Here is a 16,615-nt window from a genome sequence, read left to right as displayed (position 1 = left end):
AAGTTTTTTGAAAATAACACTTTTGAGGAGCTGTCAACTCAGTTTTTTTTTTTTGTTTGTTTTCAAATGTTAGTGTTGTGAATATATTAAAGTAAGCACTGCATTCTGCCTCAGGCAGTGAAACCTTTGCTGCTTTTCTCTGATCCTGTGGGTGTGTGTATGCGTGCGTGTGTGTGCACAGACGCCCTGGCAGCCTGCAACTACCTGCCTCAGTCCAGAGAGAAGATCATCGCCGCTCTGTTCAAGGCCCTGAACTCCACCAACTCTGAACTCCAGGAGGCTGGAGAGGCATGCATGAGAAAGGTCAGTTTTCTCCTCCTCAACAACTTCCTCCTTCCATCCACATCTCCCTCCTTCCCTCCTTCCCTTCCTCCCTCCTGCGCTCTCTCGCTCTGTCTCTGCCCTCCTACCACTAATGAGTTCTGCCAGGGAAAATCAATAGAGGATGGAGTGAGGCACGGGCGAGCTGAAAGTAAAATGAATGTGGTCGCGATGCATCATCCCTCTGTGTACGGCCGACATTGGCTTTATTGGAGTGGCCTTTCTGCCACTAATGGAGATGCACTAGGTTTTGAGTTTTTCTTAGCCTCCAGGGTTCACAGCCGTGAGCCTGAAATGCAGGCTGCCCTTTTTTTTTTTCTTTCTTTTTTTTTTTTTTATAAACCCTTTTTTTGGTTGTTGTTGTTTTTTTTTTTTTTTTAATACATTACTTCCATAGAGTAAGCACCGCCGTGTAAGTTAAAACAACTTTTCGTTTCTGAGCGTAAGCGGTGAAAACGGTCTCTGTTTATCGTTTTGAATATCGTGGGGAACGTCACCTCATTTGTTTGCCTTTAACGTGTGGTGTGTGCTGTTCCCCTGTTTGCAGTTCTTAGAGGGGGCCACCATCGAGGTGGATCAGATCCACACCCACATGCGCCCGCTGCTGATGATGCTGGGAGACTATCGCAGTCTGACCCTTAACGTGGTCAACAGGTTGACCTCGGTCACACGACTCTTCCCCAACTCCTTCAACGATAAGTTCTGTGACCAGATGATGGTAGGTGAACACGCAGCGAACTCCAGATTACCAAGCCGTCACTCTTGACACACCAGAGAATCATTTAATGAGGAGGTGGCGTCTTGATTTCTAACACTTGACACAGTTACTTTTTACACTACAGTTCAGAATTGTTTACGCTAAGGACTTAACACCGTGAAAACAAACTGCAGTGGGTTTGACGCCTCTCTCTGTCTCCTTTAACAGCAACACCTGAGGAAATGGATGGAGGTGGTGGTGATCACACATAAAGGAGGACAGCGCAGTGATGGCAGTGTGAGTACAGGTTCATACTGATGACTGGGATTATTTACAGTGATACCATTGTGATGACTGGATTTTACAGTGATGACAGTGTGAGCATAGGTTTATTCTGATAGAAGTGCGACAGTGGGATGATATACAGTAATGTAGTTGTGACAGTGGGATTATTCAGTGGTGAAAGTGAAAGTGCAGTTTGATTCTGATGGCATTTGGCCTATTTACATTGACGCTGAATATTGTGATTATTACAGCAGTGAATGTGTGAATATAGTGGGATTATTACAGCAGTGAATGTGTGAATATAGTGGGATTATTTGCTGTAATGTGTTGAGCATTGGCTTCTTTGCAACGATGTCGGTGAGTGAATTTTTTCCTGCATGGCAGGGTGAGTATAATCCAGGGTTTATTCGTTGCTTGCAATGATAAGAAAGTATTATTTTCGTGGCAGTGTGACTGTGAAATTATTCAGCTATGGTGGTGTGAATATGGGATTATTCACAGTAATGGTGGCTCTTAGAGTGTGGTTATATCATTTTATAGAAATGGTGGGAACTCCCTGCTTTCCAAGGGTTTCCTAAGCAGGTTCTCAGCTTGGCCTGTTTCTCTAGTGTGTATTTTGCAGAGGAAGATGAGGTAGCTAAGGGGTGTGTGTGTTAGGGCCTTCTCCTCCGTCCCAAATCAGACCACTCAGACATGAAGTGTGAATGGCCATATTACAATCAATGATTAATTAGGCGCCAGTGTCCCCTGGGGTGGGTTTGGTAACGAGCGTCAGAGAGCTGGATCCTCCTTATCTCCCACACTGATAACCTTGTAGAGGAGTGGAGAGGTGAGAGGAAGACACTTACCGTTTGCATGCCTGAAATAGCAGACACCCCCCCCCCCCCGCCTTATTCTGTCTCTCTCTCTCTGTCTCTCCCCCCGCCCCTTATTCTGACTCTCCCTTATTCTGTCTCTCAGTTTTACTCTCTCTCTCTCTCCTCCAGTGTGTCCTAATTTCATGCAAATTTAGCCTCTGTTCCTCCAGCTTGTAGAATTCCTTAAGCATTTACAAAATTAACTCCACATGACAGTGAATCAGGGGTTAGCCAGGGTCAAGAGAAGGAAATCCAAGAGTCTTTAGTATTGGATGAGTTTATAGTTCAGTGTGTGAGTGTGAGAGAGAGAGAGCCCGGGTCACTTTTTGTGCTGTTACAAAAAAGGCACTGAACACAATTAGTGAAATATCCCTAAACCCTTTTAGTGTTACAGAGCAGCTGTTTCGATGTGTGAGGATGTTAAAAATGATCTTTCGTTCAAAACCTTTTTAATTCAACAGACGTGCGTACTTTCTTTCTCCCTTTGAATTGTCACTGTGTAGTTTGGATATAGACGTTTCTCAAAGCCAACGTTTTGAAATCCCTCCGGGAAGTGATTTTTCTGTAGAGTTGTTTTGTTTGCTGATTCCTTCCTAACCTAATGCAACACACGCCACCTAACACATCCACACACAAAACCCATCATTCACCCCTACTGCAATCCCACTCATTCCTAATACAGTCATTCCACATCCACACACTTAACCATCCACCCCCCCACCCTCACCCCTACCCCTTCCACTGCTCTGCTGATTCTGTCCGTTGTCTCCTGTTCTGGCGCAGCCTGCAATGGAGGGTGTTGAGGTGAGATGGGTCTGGTGTTGGACCAAACCGCCCCCTCCCCCCCTCCCCCCCGGTCCTGTGCACTCACTGTGGTTGTGGTTGAATTTGTGCTGGTGTAGTCCTCTGTATCTCTGTGTTCTCTGTGTGTTTTGTGTTTTGACCTTGAGTTTCAAGTGTGCTGCTAAGATTGGTCCCTCTCTAGCCTGCCACGGTAATCCTCTCAGCGTAGTTAGTTCGTTTGTTTGTAATTTATTGATTTATGTGTTTGTTTATTTATTTATTTATTTTGTCTTTTTTTTTGAAAGGTTTGTACAGATCTTTATGTCCGAACGTACTGTTTAATTCAACGGGATCGTGTTGATGTCGTAAAGGATTTTGAATTTTCAGAGAGGAGCTTTTAAATCTCGTACATCGCCTCCGCCTCTCCGTATCCAAAAATAGTTTTTTTTTTTTTTTTTTTAACCTCTCTTACCCTTCTCGTGTTTTTCCCGAGGATGTATCCCGATTGGCTTTTCCTCACCTTACATAGCACTGTGTATAGCACCGGAGGGCAACTCTCTTTTTTTTTTTTTTTTTTTCTACCCAGGACCACTCATAATGCGTTCTGTTCCCCGCTTAACTGTCTTCCTCACAGGAGATGAAGATCTGTTCTGCCATCATCAACCTCTTCCACTTGATCCCGGCCGCTCCCCAGACGCTGGTCAAGCCCCTCCTGGAGGTGGTGATGAAGACAGAGCGAGCCATGCTCATAGAGGTAAAGCGTGCCGCTTTTACCGATGGCCCCATTCTCCTCTCTCTCAGCGTTGCTCATTCAGTCTTGAAATGCCAGGCAATATATCTATGTTGTGGATAATTGTCTCGCTAATCTTCGACTAATAAATGATTCCTTTTAACGCTGTGATTGATTTTTTTTTTTTTTCTGTCTGAATGTGTTTTAGATGTGACCTTTGTGGCTTTATGTGTGTGTCTTACGCTGGCGTGTTTTTTCTTGTGGCCACTAGGCGGGCAGTCCCTTCAGGGAGCCTCTGATTAAGTTCCTGACCCGTCACCCTTCTCAGACGGTGGAGCTCTTTATGATGGAGGCCACGCTCAACGACCCTCAGTGGAGCCGCATGTTCATGGTATCATCTCTGTTCTCTCCTCAGCACCACTGCAGCATCCCTCAGTCGCCCCCCCAAAACCACAGACTGATGTTCTAAAATTCTAAGATTTCTAAGAAGTTGTAAGATTTTTTTTTTTTTTAAAGTCTTTCTTCCAATTTGGCTAATAAATGGCCAAACACTCCTTTCTGTGTATGTATTTGTGTTTTTATTTATTTATTTATTTTTGGTTTGGATTTCACTTTATTGACAATAAGGGATTATATGAAGATTTCGATTTTCTGAATTTACCTCATTTCAGTGTGCTTGTAGTTGTTTGGCGCGATTAACAACCGATGAGGAACAAACGATGCTGTCGATTAAGTTTAACTCTCCGTTATTTCTCGCAGAGTTTCTTGAAGCACAAAGACGCAAAGCCTCTTCGGGACGTGCTGGCGTCAAACCCAAACCGTTTTGTACCCCTCCTGGTCCCACCTGGCACCGCTGCGACAGTCCGCCCCGGCTCCCCGTCGACCAGCACGGCTCGTCTAGACCTGCAGTACCAGGCGATTAAGGTGCGATGAAGTGTATAATTGTGATCGCTGAAGACGATCCAGAGCCAGTCGGTGTGAACCAGTAGGGTTCTTTTTTCCACGAAGCAATATGTATGCTATCGGGCATCAAGAGCTATGAATTATACTCGTAATAACTCAGACCTTTTTTTTTTTTCCCGCAAACCTTTTCTCAACAGGCTGACTTATTTCTGCCTGTTTTTTTTTTTTTTTTTGTTTGGTTGTTTTTTTTTTTTTATTGTAAGGAGAAATAGGTGTGGGTAGGGTTAGCTTGGGATCTTTATAGCGCCGTGTCTGGATTGCTGTGTAACTTTTCTCCTCCTCTTCCCTTCAGATCATTAGTATCATAGTGAAGAACGATGAGGGCTGGTTGGCAGGGCAGCATTCCCTGGTCAGCCAGCTGAGACGTGTGTGGGTCAGCGAGGCATTCCAGGAACGCCACCGCAAAGACAACATGGCAGCCACACACTGGAAGGAGCCCAAACTCTTAGCCTACTGTTTACTCAGCTACTGCAAGTATGTGCACCACGGATGGACTTTATGGTCTTAATATTATTTTTTTTTGTTTGTTTGTTTGGTGAAAGAAGTTGTTTGGAAAAAGTTGAAACAGGGATGCGGCAGGGGTGTGGCAGAATGTCATTACCCTTAATTGGATGCTGATCTTTTAATGTATATTCATAATGTTTACTCATTTTTTGTTTGTTTCTTTGTTTACTCCCGGCTAGGCGTAATTACTCAGAGATCGAGCTGCTCTTCCAGCTGTTGCGAGCATTCACCGGCCGATTCCTTTGCAACATGACCTTCCTGAAGGAGTACATGGAGGAGGAGATCCCTAAGAACTACAGCATCGCCCAAAAACGGGCGCTCTTCTTCCGCTTCGTGGAGTTCAACGACCCCCACTTCAACGACGAGCTGAAAGCCAAGGTGAGACTGCCAACAAGCTCGTGTCATGACACTGTCTTTGTTTAAAACATAAAAACTCATATTTTTTAACTCGTGGTCTTTTCTCTTAAAAAGTGTTTTTTTTGGCATTTGTTTTTGTGGGTTTTTTTTTTTTTTTTGCGAGAGTGGTGTGATTAGATACGACTTTGTCACGACCTCCACACTTACCCCACCCCGCCACACCTCACCTCATCCCACCCCCCCCCTCCCTTCATCACCCCCCCCCCCCCCCCCCCCCCCCCCCCCCAAAAGAAGTGTGACTGATTCTGTGACATGGACCAGTGTTTCTCTGCACCGCGGCGAGCATTACAAACACAAAGCTTGTGTTTAATTACTGAGAGGGGCAAGGCCCGGGTTGGGAGCACGTAGCCGTCACGCTCCCGTGGTGACGGGCGCCTAATACTGGCAGAAGGGGAGGCCTGCTGAATATGCATGGGCAGCAGGTGAAGAGTCGCGCAGCCTGCCTGACACACTCGGCTAGGCTCTCAAAGACACGCCGTCTCCACCATCAGCTTAACTCTCTAATGAATATTTATCTTCCCATTACTCTAATGGCCAAAAGCTCTTGAGCCTCAACTTGCCCTTTATCAACCCTACAGAAGTATAAGACTTATGTAGTTAGTGAAAATTTGTTTTAAGGATTAGGAATTAAAAATGGATCGTCTCTCCTCCTCGCTAAAGAGAAGTTATGTGTTTTTTTTTTTGTTTTTTTTTAATTTCTTGGTTAATGTCGTGCCGGGGCCCAGTGGAAGTGAACGCAAGGCCGTGTCATTAGCCAAGGAGTTCTGCTGCGTCTGAAGTCGAGGTGCTCTGTCGATATTTTTCGTTCTCTTTCCGCTGGCTCTTTTTTTAGTGCCTCTGTGCTGACGTTTTATTCGTTTTCAGCGAAATCAAAAATGACTAAGAGTTCGAAAACTGTGGAGAGAGAGAGAGAGACAGAGAGAGAGACAGAGAGAGAGACAGAGAGAGAGACAGAGAGAGAGACAGAGAGAGAGACAGAGAGAGAGACAGAGAGAGAGAGAGAGAAGACAAAATGTTTGTCGTTCCTCCTCGTAGCTGCGTCCGTCTCGTCTGTAAAACGGGCATGACTAAATGGCTCCTCGAGCCCGAACAGATAAAATTCATGAGCGTTTTCTTTCTCTTTCTCCGCTTACATATACTCACAAATGCCATTCTCAGCGGCAGCTGTGTGTTTTGAACGTAATGCATATTTTCGGCCGCGCCTCGCGGAGAACGCTGGCTTTTTTTTTTTTTTTTTTTGTTTTGTCGAGGGGGCACGGTGCTGACCTAATAGACAAAACGAGGGGGTGTTTTCTGTGCCGTTTATCATTCACACTAATGGTGAGAGTGCTCGTTAGGGTACGGGGGGAATAATGAAAGCGCACCTGCAGTCTGAAAGCGTCCCTGCTCCTGTATTTGTACTCTCTCTAGTAAACAGGACAGATGCTATTTCTGCCTGCTATTGTCATCGCTGAGATAACAACAGAATTGTTTTCGTACGGTGTATTTGAATAGATTTTTTTTTTTTTATTATTATTATTGAATAGATTTTAAACACCCCGAAGAACAAAGGCGACGAATATCGGAAAATCTTGCCTGGGAACGTTCGTCGAGTTGAAATGATTCTGATTGTGCAGTCGACAAAAGGCCCTCGTCGACGCGAGCCTGCGGCTGCGGAGATGTCAGATCTTCTCTGAATAATGAACGTTTGACGGAAATGAAGATGAGGAATGGAGAATATGTACAGCCCGTACAGCTGAAAGAAAAGTCTCCTCTTTTCTAGGACTTTCTCAGTCACCGATTACCCCCTCACCTGTTCAGTATTCTTTAGAGGACGCACATTCTCTTCTCTTTTTGTCTTTTTTGTCTCTTTTTGTTTTTTGTTTTTTTTCCCTTCTCTGCCTGATGCGCGGAGCCATTTAGACAAATGCACAGTTTCATATTTTGCCTCTGTTTTCTGTCAGAGAGCAGAGCCGGAGGGGACCGCGAGTGCTCTAATGTCATTAACGTGACTTTCCGGCGCCGTCACCGTGATTAATATTGTAGAGTTTCACAACGAACTGTGGCCCCCCCCCGCGCCTCAAACGTATGAAGAGCCGCGCCTCACGCGCGTCCCACTTCTTGCGCTAATTGCCGTAGATTTGAACAGCTTTACTGTAACGGGGCTTCTGCTCAGGCTGCACTGAAGTTTTATAGTTTAAGTCTTAAAGCAGTGATTTGATTAATGTGGTTAATGGTCTTGACAATGGCTAATTCAAGCTTAGGACTTCAAACCTCTCCATAACGAATCCCCTGAGTCCGGCGCGTCCGTGGTTACGTTTGGCGTGTTAATGGAGTGGATTTCCCGCCGTTTATTTATCATTTATCAGGTGTGTTGGTATAAACGGTGGTCTTTTTCTTTTTTTTTTTTTTTTTTGCAGGTTTTGCAGCACATCCTGAACCCGGCCTTCTTACACAGCTTTGAGAAAGGGGAGGGGGAGCAGTTACTGGGACCACCCAATCCAGAGGGAGACAACCCCGAGAGCATCACTAGTGTCTTCATCACCAAGGTAACCATTACTCTCCCGGCACCCACGTCGACTACTGATGGCAAACCTGTCGGTTTCACTTCATCAAGTCACATGTTCATCAAGGAAGAGGCTCGGGGCTGTTATTTTGCCTGGGAAAAATGTCAGGGCCACAGGAAAGGTCATAGTGTTTGTTTTTAAGTCAATCCGATTATGGCGCAGACAATAGCCGGGGTTAATGAGCTTCGTTTGTTTCACGCTGAAATTGATTGTCTGCGCTCCCTCCTGGCGCTATCTGTACCGAGAGAGAAGGAAGGCTGCTCACTTTTTATGAGCCTTTCAAATCTCCTTCTCTCTCTCTCTCTCTCTCTCTCTCTCTCTCTCTCACTCCCACTCTCTCTCTTACTCGCTCTCTTTCTCTCTTTCTCTTGCTCTCTGTCTGTCTGCCCCCCCCCCCTCCCCCAAATATGGCATTGTATGGAGCTGCGGAGATTTAAGGAAGCTACTGATATTTTTTCCCTTCTTATCGATCTCATTAATGGTGGCCCTGGATAGTTTTGTTTTTTAAGCCTTGATTTAAGTCCTTACATGTCTTGCATTGAAAATCCTTAGCAAAATCAACAGCCGTACAGCATCAACAACTCCGTATTCGTTTTTGGGCAGAGATGCGGCAAACAGGACAGGGCTGAGGTGTCTAGCGTTTGCCTCCATACTAAACCCTGTCCGTGCTGATGTGTTCCCTGCCCCCTTGTTACCCTTCTCTCCGCCTGCGCTCTTGCAGGTTCTGGATCCGGAGAAGCAGGCCGACCTGTTGGACTCTTTGCGGATCTACTTGCTGCAGTTCTCCACCCTGCTGGTGGAGCACGCGCCCCACCACATCCACGACAACAACAAGAGTCGCAACAGTAAGCTGCGTCGCCTCATGACCTTTGCGTGGCCCTGCCTGCTCCCCAAAGCCTGCGTGGACCCGGCCTGCAAGTACAGCGGCCACCTGCTTCTCGCCCATATCATCGCCAAGTTTGCCATTCACAAAAAGATCGTTCTGCAGGTGAGAAGGCCGAGGTCGAGGTAGAGGTAGATGCGATTTGGTTGCTGATGGCAAGGACCGTAGCAGTCATAAAAAAAAAAAAAAAAAAAAAAAGACTGATGCGTGATATAATGAGTAGTATCGCCTGGTAGACTTTGCCTTGCGATTTAAATGACCCGCTCGCTTCAGCGCGCTTGGGCTTGAACGTCAGACCTTTTTCGCGACACAACGACGGAAATTGACGTACTCGCTGCCTGAAAAAGTTCTTCCGTGTGCTACCTAATGAAGAGGCCATGAGTGTGATCGTATGTCCTCTGTGTGTGTGTGTGTGTGTAGGTCTTCCACAGCCTGCTGAAGGCACACACCATGGAGGCACGGGCCATCGTCCGACAGGCCATGGCCATCCTAACCCCGGCCGTCCCCGCCCGTATGGAGGACGGCCACCAGATGTTGACCCACTGGACCCGCAAGATCATCGTGGAAGAAGGACACACTGTACCACAGCTGGTGCACATCCTGCACCTCATTGTCCAGCACTTCAGAGTACGCTCTCCTTCTCCTCTTTGGTGACATTTATCTATGTTTAGTCTCAGTCAGGATTCTTCAATTTGCCAACAGTAATGAACTTGTTAGACCTGAACGGTATAGAAGAATGCAGTACACTTTTTGTTCTTTTAGGACCATTTGCTTTGATAATTTTGTTTTCATTGAAGTCACCTAGGAGCTTTAGACAGTACTGAGCCGTGTGTGTGTGTGTGTGTGTGTGTGTATTGGTTCAGGTGTACTATCCTGTGAGACATGTTTATCTATGTTTAGTCTCTCTCAGGATTCTTCAATGTGCCAACAGTAATGAACTTGTTAGACCTGAACGATATAGAAGAATGCAGAACACTTTTTGTTCTTTCATGACCATTTGCTTTGATAACTTGTTTTCATTGAAGTCAGCTTGGAGCTTTAGACTGTACTGAGCTGTGTCTGTGTTTCGGTTCAGGTGTACTATCCTGTGAGACATCACCTGGTGCAACACATGATCAGTGCCATGCAGCGACTGGGTTTCACGCCCAGCGTGACCATAGAGCAGAGGAAACTGGCCGTGGACCTGGCAGAGGTGGTCATCAAATGGGAGCTTCAGAGAATAAAAGACCAGCAGGTATAAGACTAATGTCTCTAGTCGGTTGGCCTTTTGTTTCAGACAGTTACACTATGTGTGGAGATTATAATGTTGTTGTGTATTTGGAAGATTCAGCTGAACCCTTTGTATGAGCAGAGTTTATCTATAAACACTGCAGGAATGACCTCAGTAAATGGAAAGAAATCGCTGCTTCTTCCCTCATGCTCTTGTAACCCTGGCATTGTTTCTACTTGTCTGTCTGTCTGTAATTCACTCTTTTACTTCCATCAACATTTCTGGCACTTGTTTCTGGTGTAATACTGAACTTAGCGGTGGCCCTTATGCCGCAGACAGTTCCTTAATAGCTACATGGTTTGTAGTTTGCCTCTCTTGGAATTTCGCCTTGGATAAAACCGTCTGCTGAATGAACAGATGTAAATGCACGTAACGTAACGAGGTCACTGAGCCCTGGTTAAACTCGGATGTCTCCCCAGCCTGAGTCGGAGGCTGATCCGGCAGGCGGAGGAGAAGGCACCAGCGCGGCGTCCGGCGCCGTGAAACGGGGCATGTCCGTGGACTCGGGTCAGGATGTGAAGAGGTTCCGCACGGCCGCGGGAGCCGTGGGCACGGTAAGGAAACCTTACACCTCCTGGTTTACTCCGCTGAGCTGGAGGTCTCCGGCTCACGACCGCAGTAATCGACTCCTGCCTTCCGTCCCGCGCTCATTCGCGGTGGCATGTTTTGAATACACTCTACGGCGTTGTGCCAGCTTCGCTTTTGACTGTCTTCGCTTTTGACTGTCTCTCCGGCTGTAGGTTTTTGGACGCAGTCAGTCACTCCCGGGCACGGAGTCTCTCCTCACCAAGCCTGTGGAGAAGCAGCACACAGACACGGTGGTCAACTTCCTCATTCGCATCGCCTGCCAGGTCAGCATGGATTGAAGCCACTTTGAGCACTTTACATATTCTTCCCTGTGGTTGAAGGTCTTTACATATTCTTCCCTGTGGTTGAAGGTCTAATGGTAAATGTAATGTTTCTTTTTGGGGTCTGATGTTGAATGTGTTGGGGTTTTGTTTTGTTTTTTTTTTTGCGCAGGTCAACGACAGCGCCAATGTCGCAGGCTCTCCCGGTGAGCTGCTGTCTCGTCGCTGTGTGACTCTGATGAAGACTGCCCTCAGGCCTGACATGTGGCCCCGTGCAGAGCTTAAACTGCAGTGGTTTGACAAACTGCTCATGACCGTGGTGAGTCGTCATGACAACCTCAGCTTACTGTTGGGTCTCTCCGTGAAGGCGAGCGCAAAGAAAAAAAGTTTTAGTTCCGTTTCAGTTGAAAGAGGGGCCGGTAAAGATTTTTTGGCTGGGGGTCTTTGATAAAGGTTTTTTTTTTTTTTTTGGCAGTATTTCGCAGTGTTCCTGGAACATTTTGGTTACGGATGCCGTTAAGTTTCTTCAAAACACGTGTGTCCCAGGTTTTATAAACAGTTCTTCTTTGAAATGGGGGGGGGGAAAAGTTCTGCCTCTCAAAAGTCTTGTTTGTCCTGTTCTGTCTCTCTGCAATCCCTCTTCATCTCTCTTCCGTTCCATTTCAAACAGCGGTTTTGATGCAAGCCGAATCAATATCCTTTCCCCTTATGGGTTTTTTTTTTTTTTTTCGTTGTTTCTTTGGAGCGCACTGCTCAATGACTAATTCTGCTGTCAGAGGGGAGACTGGCTTTCAGTTAAACAGGTTTACCCACCAGCACGGCTCCTTCATCAGTCCTCCTCTTCCTCGTCGTCGTATCTGGGCCACGTACTTTCTTTCATCCAGACGTGGTTTCGGTAATGGCTAGATACCCCCCCCCCCCAGGTTTCCGGCGGTCCCTGATAGAAATGCATGGATCGGATGGGGCTGTAGTACTCTTGTGTGTAATAAACAGTCACTGCACAAAAGGACTGGACCCTGGGTTATTGTAAATGCTTCATGTTTGGCCTTCAGCTGTCTACAACTGTAGTTATGTACTTCATTTTTCTCTTGCCGTCCTTGGTAAAAGATTCAGTTTTCAGCCTGTAAGAAGAAAGTTTGAGTTTTGTCAAAAAACAAAAACAAAATGCAAAGTTTACTTGGCCGTGTGCTGTTTTGCTGCACACAAAATTTCAAGGACGTTCTAAAATTACTCCGTGTTTATTTTGTTAACATGTTTATATACCTGATAACATGGCACAAAATGTAACTGAATTTGTGAGCTGGTCTGTTAGTGTAAATTTACCTCCCACTCCTGACCGCCTGAAGGTTTGCAAGTTTGCTTTTTTTAATATTACATTGAGTACTTCGTTTTTTTTTTTAATTTGAGAAAACCTTTCTTTGTTTCCGCAGTTCCTTGCTCCTGGTAGGCTTACCAGTATTAGCTGGTCGCTGTGAGTTTAGTCTCCCTGTCTCTCTCTCTCTCTAGCCTTTCTTTCTGAGTGGATCACTGAGGATCAGGTCTTCTCTCTTTCAGCCAGTAGCATTCTTTTGACAAACAAGCCACTCTCTGTGTGTGTGTGTGTGTGTGTGTGTGAGGCCCCAGGGACCCCTGTGGGAGTGTGTAGTACCTGCCTGGTGTTCTTATCCAAACTAATGAACAGCGCTGTAAATCGGGCGGCCTTTATCATCTCATTGTGCAGGCTTGTCAGTGATTAGGGTAGCGGCTGCAGGGGTGGACTCAGCTTAGGGGGGAAGATGTGTCTGATATTGAAGTGCTCCAGGGACCCACATCTGCCTTTCCTGTAACCCACAATCCATACTTAGCCTCACAACTGCCTCTCATTGTCTGAAGGCTTACTGAGACAAATATGGAAAGATACTAAGGGAAATATAGAAAGACATTGAGACAAATATGGAAAGGTTATGCTTTGTAATTGCCAATTTTTTTTTTTACCTAGTATTGTTTGATTAAGAAATAAAAGTGTTTGGAATACCGAGAGCCAGGCTTACAGATAATATATATATATTACGAGTCTTTTGAATAGTTAACTTAACAAAACAAGACAAAACAAAAAAAAGAAGCAGTGGGCAGATGGGATGGAATTGGCTGTTTTTGTTGAACACCTCCTCTGTGCGTGTGTCTGGTTTTCCAGGAGCAGCCAGCCCAGGCCAATTTCTCCAATATCTGCACTGGACTGGAGATCCTGAGCTTCCTGCTGACGGTGCTGCAGTCCCAGGCCATCCTGGCCCACTTCAAGCCCCTCCAACGGGGCATCGCCGCCTGCATGACCTGTGGAAACACCAAAGTGCTGCGTGCGGTCCACTCGCTGCTCTCTCGTCTCATGAGCATCTTCCCCACGGAGCCCAGTGAGTCCACCCCACAATCCCCAAAACACACACACACAGACAGACACACACAGACCCAAACCCTACCATGTGCTCCCTCATAAAATGTTTAAATTATATAAATATTTAAATTAAAATGATTAAAATCTAATTTAAATTATACACTCTTATGCACTTTATTCAATTTAAATTACACGTCTCTGATGTCTCTCACCCTTTCTCAAAGCTTTCACTCTTAGCCTAATGGTACCTACTGTGCCACACAGAGGTTTGCCCAAGGTTCTGTGTGTATGAAATGCGTCAATGTTTTTATCCTTCCAAGTGTAAAGGTGTGTGTGTGTGTGAATACACTCGTTGTAGAGTTGTTTGCAGAACCGACGTTGCCTTGTTAACGTTCGTCCCAGAGCGCTTGACTGGACACACAGGTAATTGTTCATTTGATAAATGTCACTGAAGGTCCCCCCCCACCTCCTTTTCTAGGCACCTCCTCTGTGGCCTCTAAATATGAGGAGTTGGAGTGTTTGTATGCCGCTGTGGGGAAGGTCATTTACGAGGGTCTCACCAATTACGAGAAAGCCACTAGCGCTAACCCAACTCAACTCTTTGGTAAGACATTTCTCAGCCTTGTTCATTCAGCTCTTGCGAGAGACATATCACTGTTAAGTTACAAAAAAAAAATGTATTGCATGTGTACTTTATGGTAACTGGAAAGGGGGGAAGATTATTTAGTTTTAAGTTTGATTCATTCAATCTTTTTTTTTTTTTTTTTTTTGAGGGAAGTCGCTGAAAATAGATGCTCGGTTTACGCAAAGTAGGCAGTTTGTTTTTTTTTTTTTTTAAACGTCACATAAGCGAACCAGAGGTGATAAAAAGCGATCGGATAACAATCTAAAATTGGTGCGATGCGATATCAGCCCAAAAACGGCATCGTCGGTCAATAAAAGCCTTCAGATCGTGTCCTGCCAGAAGAATAAAGTTACATTCACCACTCATATGATGTATGTGACTCGCCAAGGGTGACTTTTTACATTTGTCTCTGCTCCCCCGAGCCCCATCCGAAGAAATGCATTACTCATACCTTTTTTTTTTTTTTTTTTACGCCCGGTAACTCGGTTAGATTTCTTCAAAACGTCCTTGTAATACAACTACAGTGACAAAGAACCAGGGTCCAGAGTCATTAGCTGGCACATGTCGCCGCCTGTCCCTGACAGTGGCGCGATGGAAGAGGGAGTTTTACCCTCTTGTGGGGCATTGTGTTACTTCCTCTCCTCTCTCTCTCTCTCTGCTTCCAGGAACGCTGATGATCCTGAAGTCGGCTTGCAGCTACAACTCCAGCTATATCGACCGGCTCATCTCGGTGTTCATGCGCTCCCTGCAGAAGATGGTTCGGGAGCACCTCAGTCCGCAGGCTAACCCGGGCGCCACGGAAACCAGCACAGGTGAGCAACGCGCCAGTGTCAGTTATCTGAATTGGACACCTCTCAAAAAAAAAAAAAAAAAGCCTGACCCTTTTGAAGGTGAAAATCAGCAGATTTTTTTTTTTTTACGTTACTTTGAGTGTTTCCTGCCATAAGAAGAAGAAAGGCTGAGTTAATTTCAATAAGCTGGGTCTTTGGAGCAGCCGTGTATAATTAATAGAATATAAGCATGCCAAGACTTAATTAAACGATAATTTTCTTAAGAACTGCCTTTCCTCTGTCAGGAACCGCTCTTCACGTGGGTAGACCTGCTCTCTAAATGCCAGAGAGTCATTGTCAGACCATAAGTGCGTCATCTTAAGTTCTCCCCTGTTTTAAACAGTGCATCCTGCTAAACTGACGTAGGTTTTGGCATTGGCTGCTTTCCCTGGCATGGTCCTATCTAACCGAGTGTTCCTCCCCTTGGCTCTGAGCTGTGATATCTGCTATCACGGCACTGTCTGGTCCAAACAAAGGGCCCTACAGTCTCAGAAGAGACCGAGATGAACAGATACACACTTTCACAGGGAATGTTCCACTTCTCCATTTCTCTTCTGTCATTGTCTGGTGTCACCTGACTTCAAGTTCAAGAGATAATTTTGGAAAAGAGAAGGTGGTGGGGGGCAGAGGACAGAAAGAAGAGAAGAACCTTACCTTGGAACTGGAGTGTGAGAATGAGTTGTTGGTGAAGCCATTGCTTGTGGTGTTCGTGTTTGTCCACTGGGTGTTGCAGGAGGACCAGCTAACGTGTAGGCTAACCCGAGGTACGGGTGAAAGTGTCGCTCTGCAACGTTAGGCAGCACTGAAAACAGATTGCAGTCAGAAAAAAACCCGATGAAAATAAATAAAATTCAGACATGTCATTCAATCCCCAAACTGAGAATTTGATTCTATCTACATTCATAAATGGTATATAAAGATGACATTGAGTCTTGTTGAGAGAATCACTCTGGAGCAGAATGAAAATCCTCGTGCTGCAAAGTCACCGCGACTCTTGATACAGACCTCAGTACAGCATGAGTCAGCTCTGAGCTTCAAGTCGTACGCTTATGCATTTCTCTTCTTCTTCCCGCCACAGCTGATTAGCAAGGCCACGTTTTCGCCACTTTCAAGTCAACCATAAAATGCAATTCGAAGGCTTGTTCAAATTCATAACGTAGAAATCTCCAAAAGCGCGTACGTTTCTTCCACGCTAAAACTCAATCAGTTTCTCCACTGTTTTGAGCGAGGAGGCATTTTATGGGCTTTCACTTTTGATATTTTCATTTGTTAAAGCTTGAAATGTTTTGAAATTCCATTTTTGCAATTGCTCTCGTTAGAGAGGTTTCTAGAAATCCGTCCTCAAAGAATGCGTGAAGAGGTAAATAAAGATCAAAAAGAGGCTGGAATCAGGCCAGCGACGTCACTTTTTGTGCCTGATTTCTGTTTTCCTCAGTGACCAGTGAGCTGGTGATGCTGAGCCTGGATCTTGTGAAGACTCGTCTCTCGGTGATGAGTATAGAGATGAGGAAGAACTTCATCCAGGTCATCCTCACCTCTCTAATCGAGAAATCTCCTGACGCAAAGATTCTACGAGCCGTCGTGAAGATCGTTGAGGAGTGGGTCAAGAACAATTCCCCCATGGCAGCCAATCAGGTACGTTCTTTGACCTACGTAATTAAATGACGACAGCTTTCAACAGTTATGCT

At 45.6% G+C, this 16,615-nt stretch overlaps 1 protein-coding gene across 1 annotated transcript in view; it reads left to right on the top strand.

The window, feature by feature from the left end:
- trrap (transformation/transcription domain-associated protein) overlaps positions 1-16,615 on the top strand; it is a 63,544-nt gene that overhangs the window by 16,856 nt on the left and 30,073 nt on the right. The window contains exons 28-46 of the mRNA XM_030773537.1: positions 182-303; positions 869-1,039; positions 1,247-1,315; positions 3,578-3,697; positions 3,945-4,064; positions 4,433-4,597; positions 4,929-5,110; positions 5,320-5,518; positions 7,957-8,085; positions 8,825-9,091; positions 9,407-9,613; positions 10,062-10,220; positions 10,676-10,810; positions 10,997-11,107; positions 11,277-11,423; positions 13,278-13,491; positions 13,951-14,076; positions 14,763-14,909; positions 16,363-16,562. Coding sequence (XP_030629397.1) covers positions 182-303; positions 869-1,039; positions 1,247-1,315; positions 3,578-3,697; positions 3,945-4,064; positions 4,433-4,597; positions 4,929-5,110; positions 5,320-5,518; positions 7,957-8,085; positions 8,825-9,091; positions 9,407-9,613; positions 10,062-10,220; positions 10,676-10,810; positions 10,997-11,107; positions 11,277-11,423; positions 13,278-13,491; positions 13,951-14,076; positions 14,763-14,909; positions 16,363-16,562 — 2,990 coding nt within the window. The remainder of the gene's footprint in view (positions 1-181; positions 304-868; positions 1,040-1,246; positions 1,316-3,577; positions 3,698-3,944; positions 4,065-4,432; positions 4,598-4,928; positions 5,111-5,319; positions 5,519-7,956; positions 8,086-8,824; positions 9,092-9,406; positions 9,614-10,061; positions 10,221-10,675; positions 10,811-10,996; positions 11,108-11,276; positions 11,424-13,277; positions 13,492-13,950; positions 14,077-14,762; positions 14,910-16,362; positions 16,563-16,615) is intronic.

This window comes from Chanos chanos, chromosome 5 (genome assembly GCF_902362185.1).
Source record: "Chanos chanos chromosome 5, fChaCha1.1, whole genome shotgun sequence".
Lineage (NCBI taxonomy): Eukaryota > Metazoa > Chordata > Actinopteri > Gonorynchiformes > Chanidae > Chanos > Chanos chanos.
Note: the sequence above shows the minus strand (reverse complement) of the source record. Positions and strands in the feature narration are given on the sequence as shown.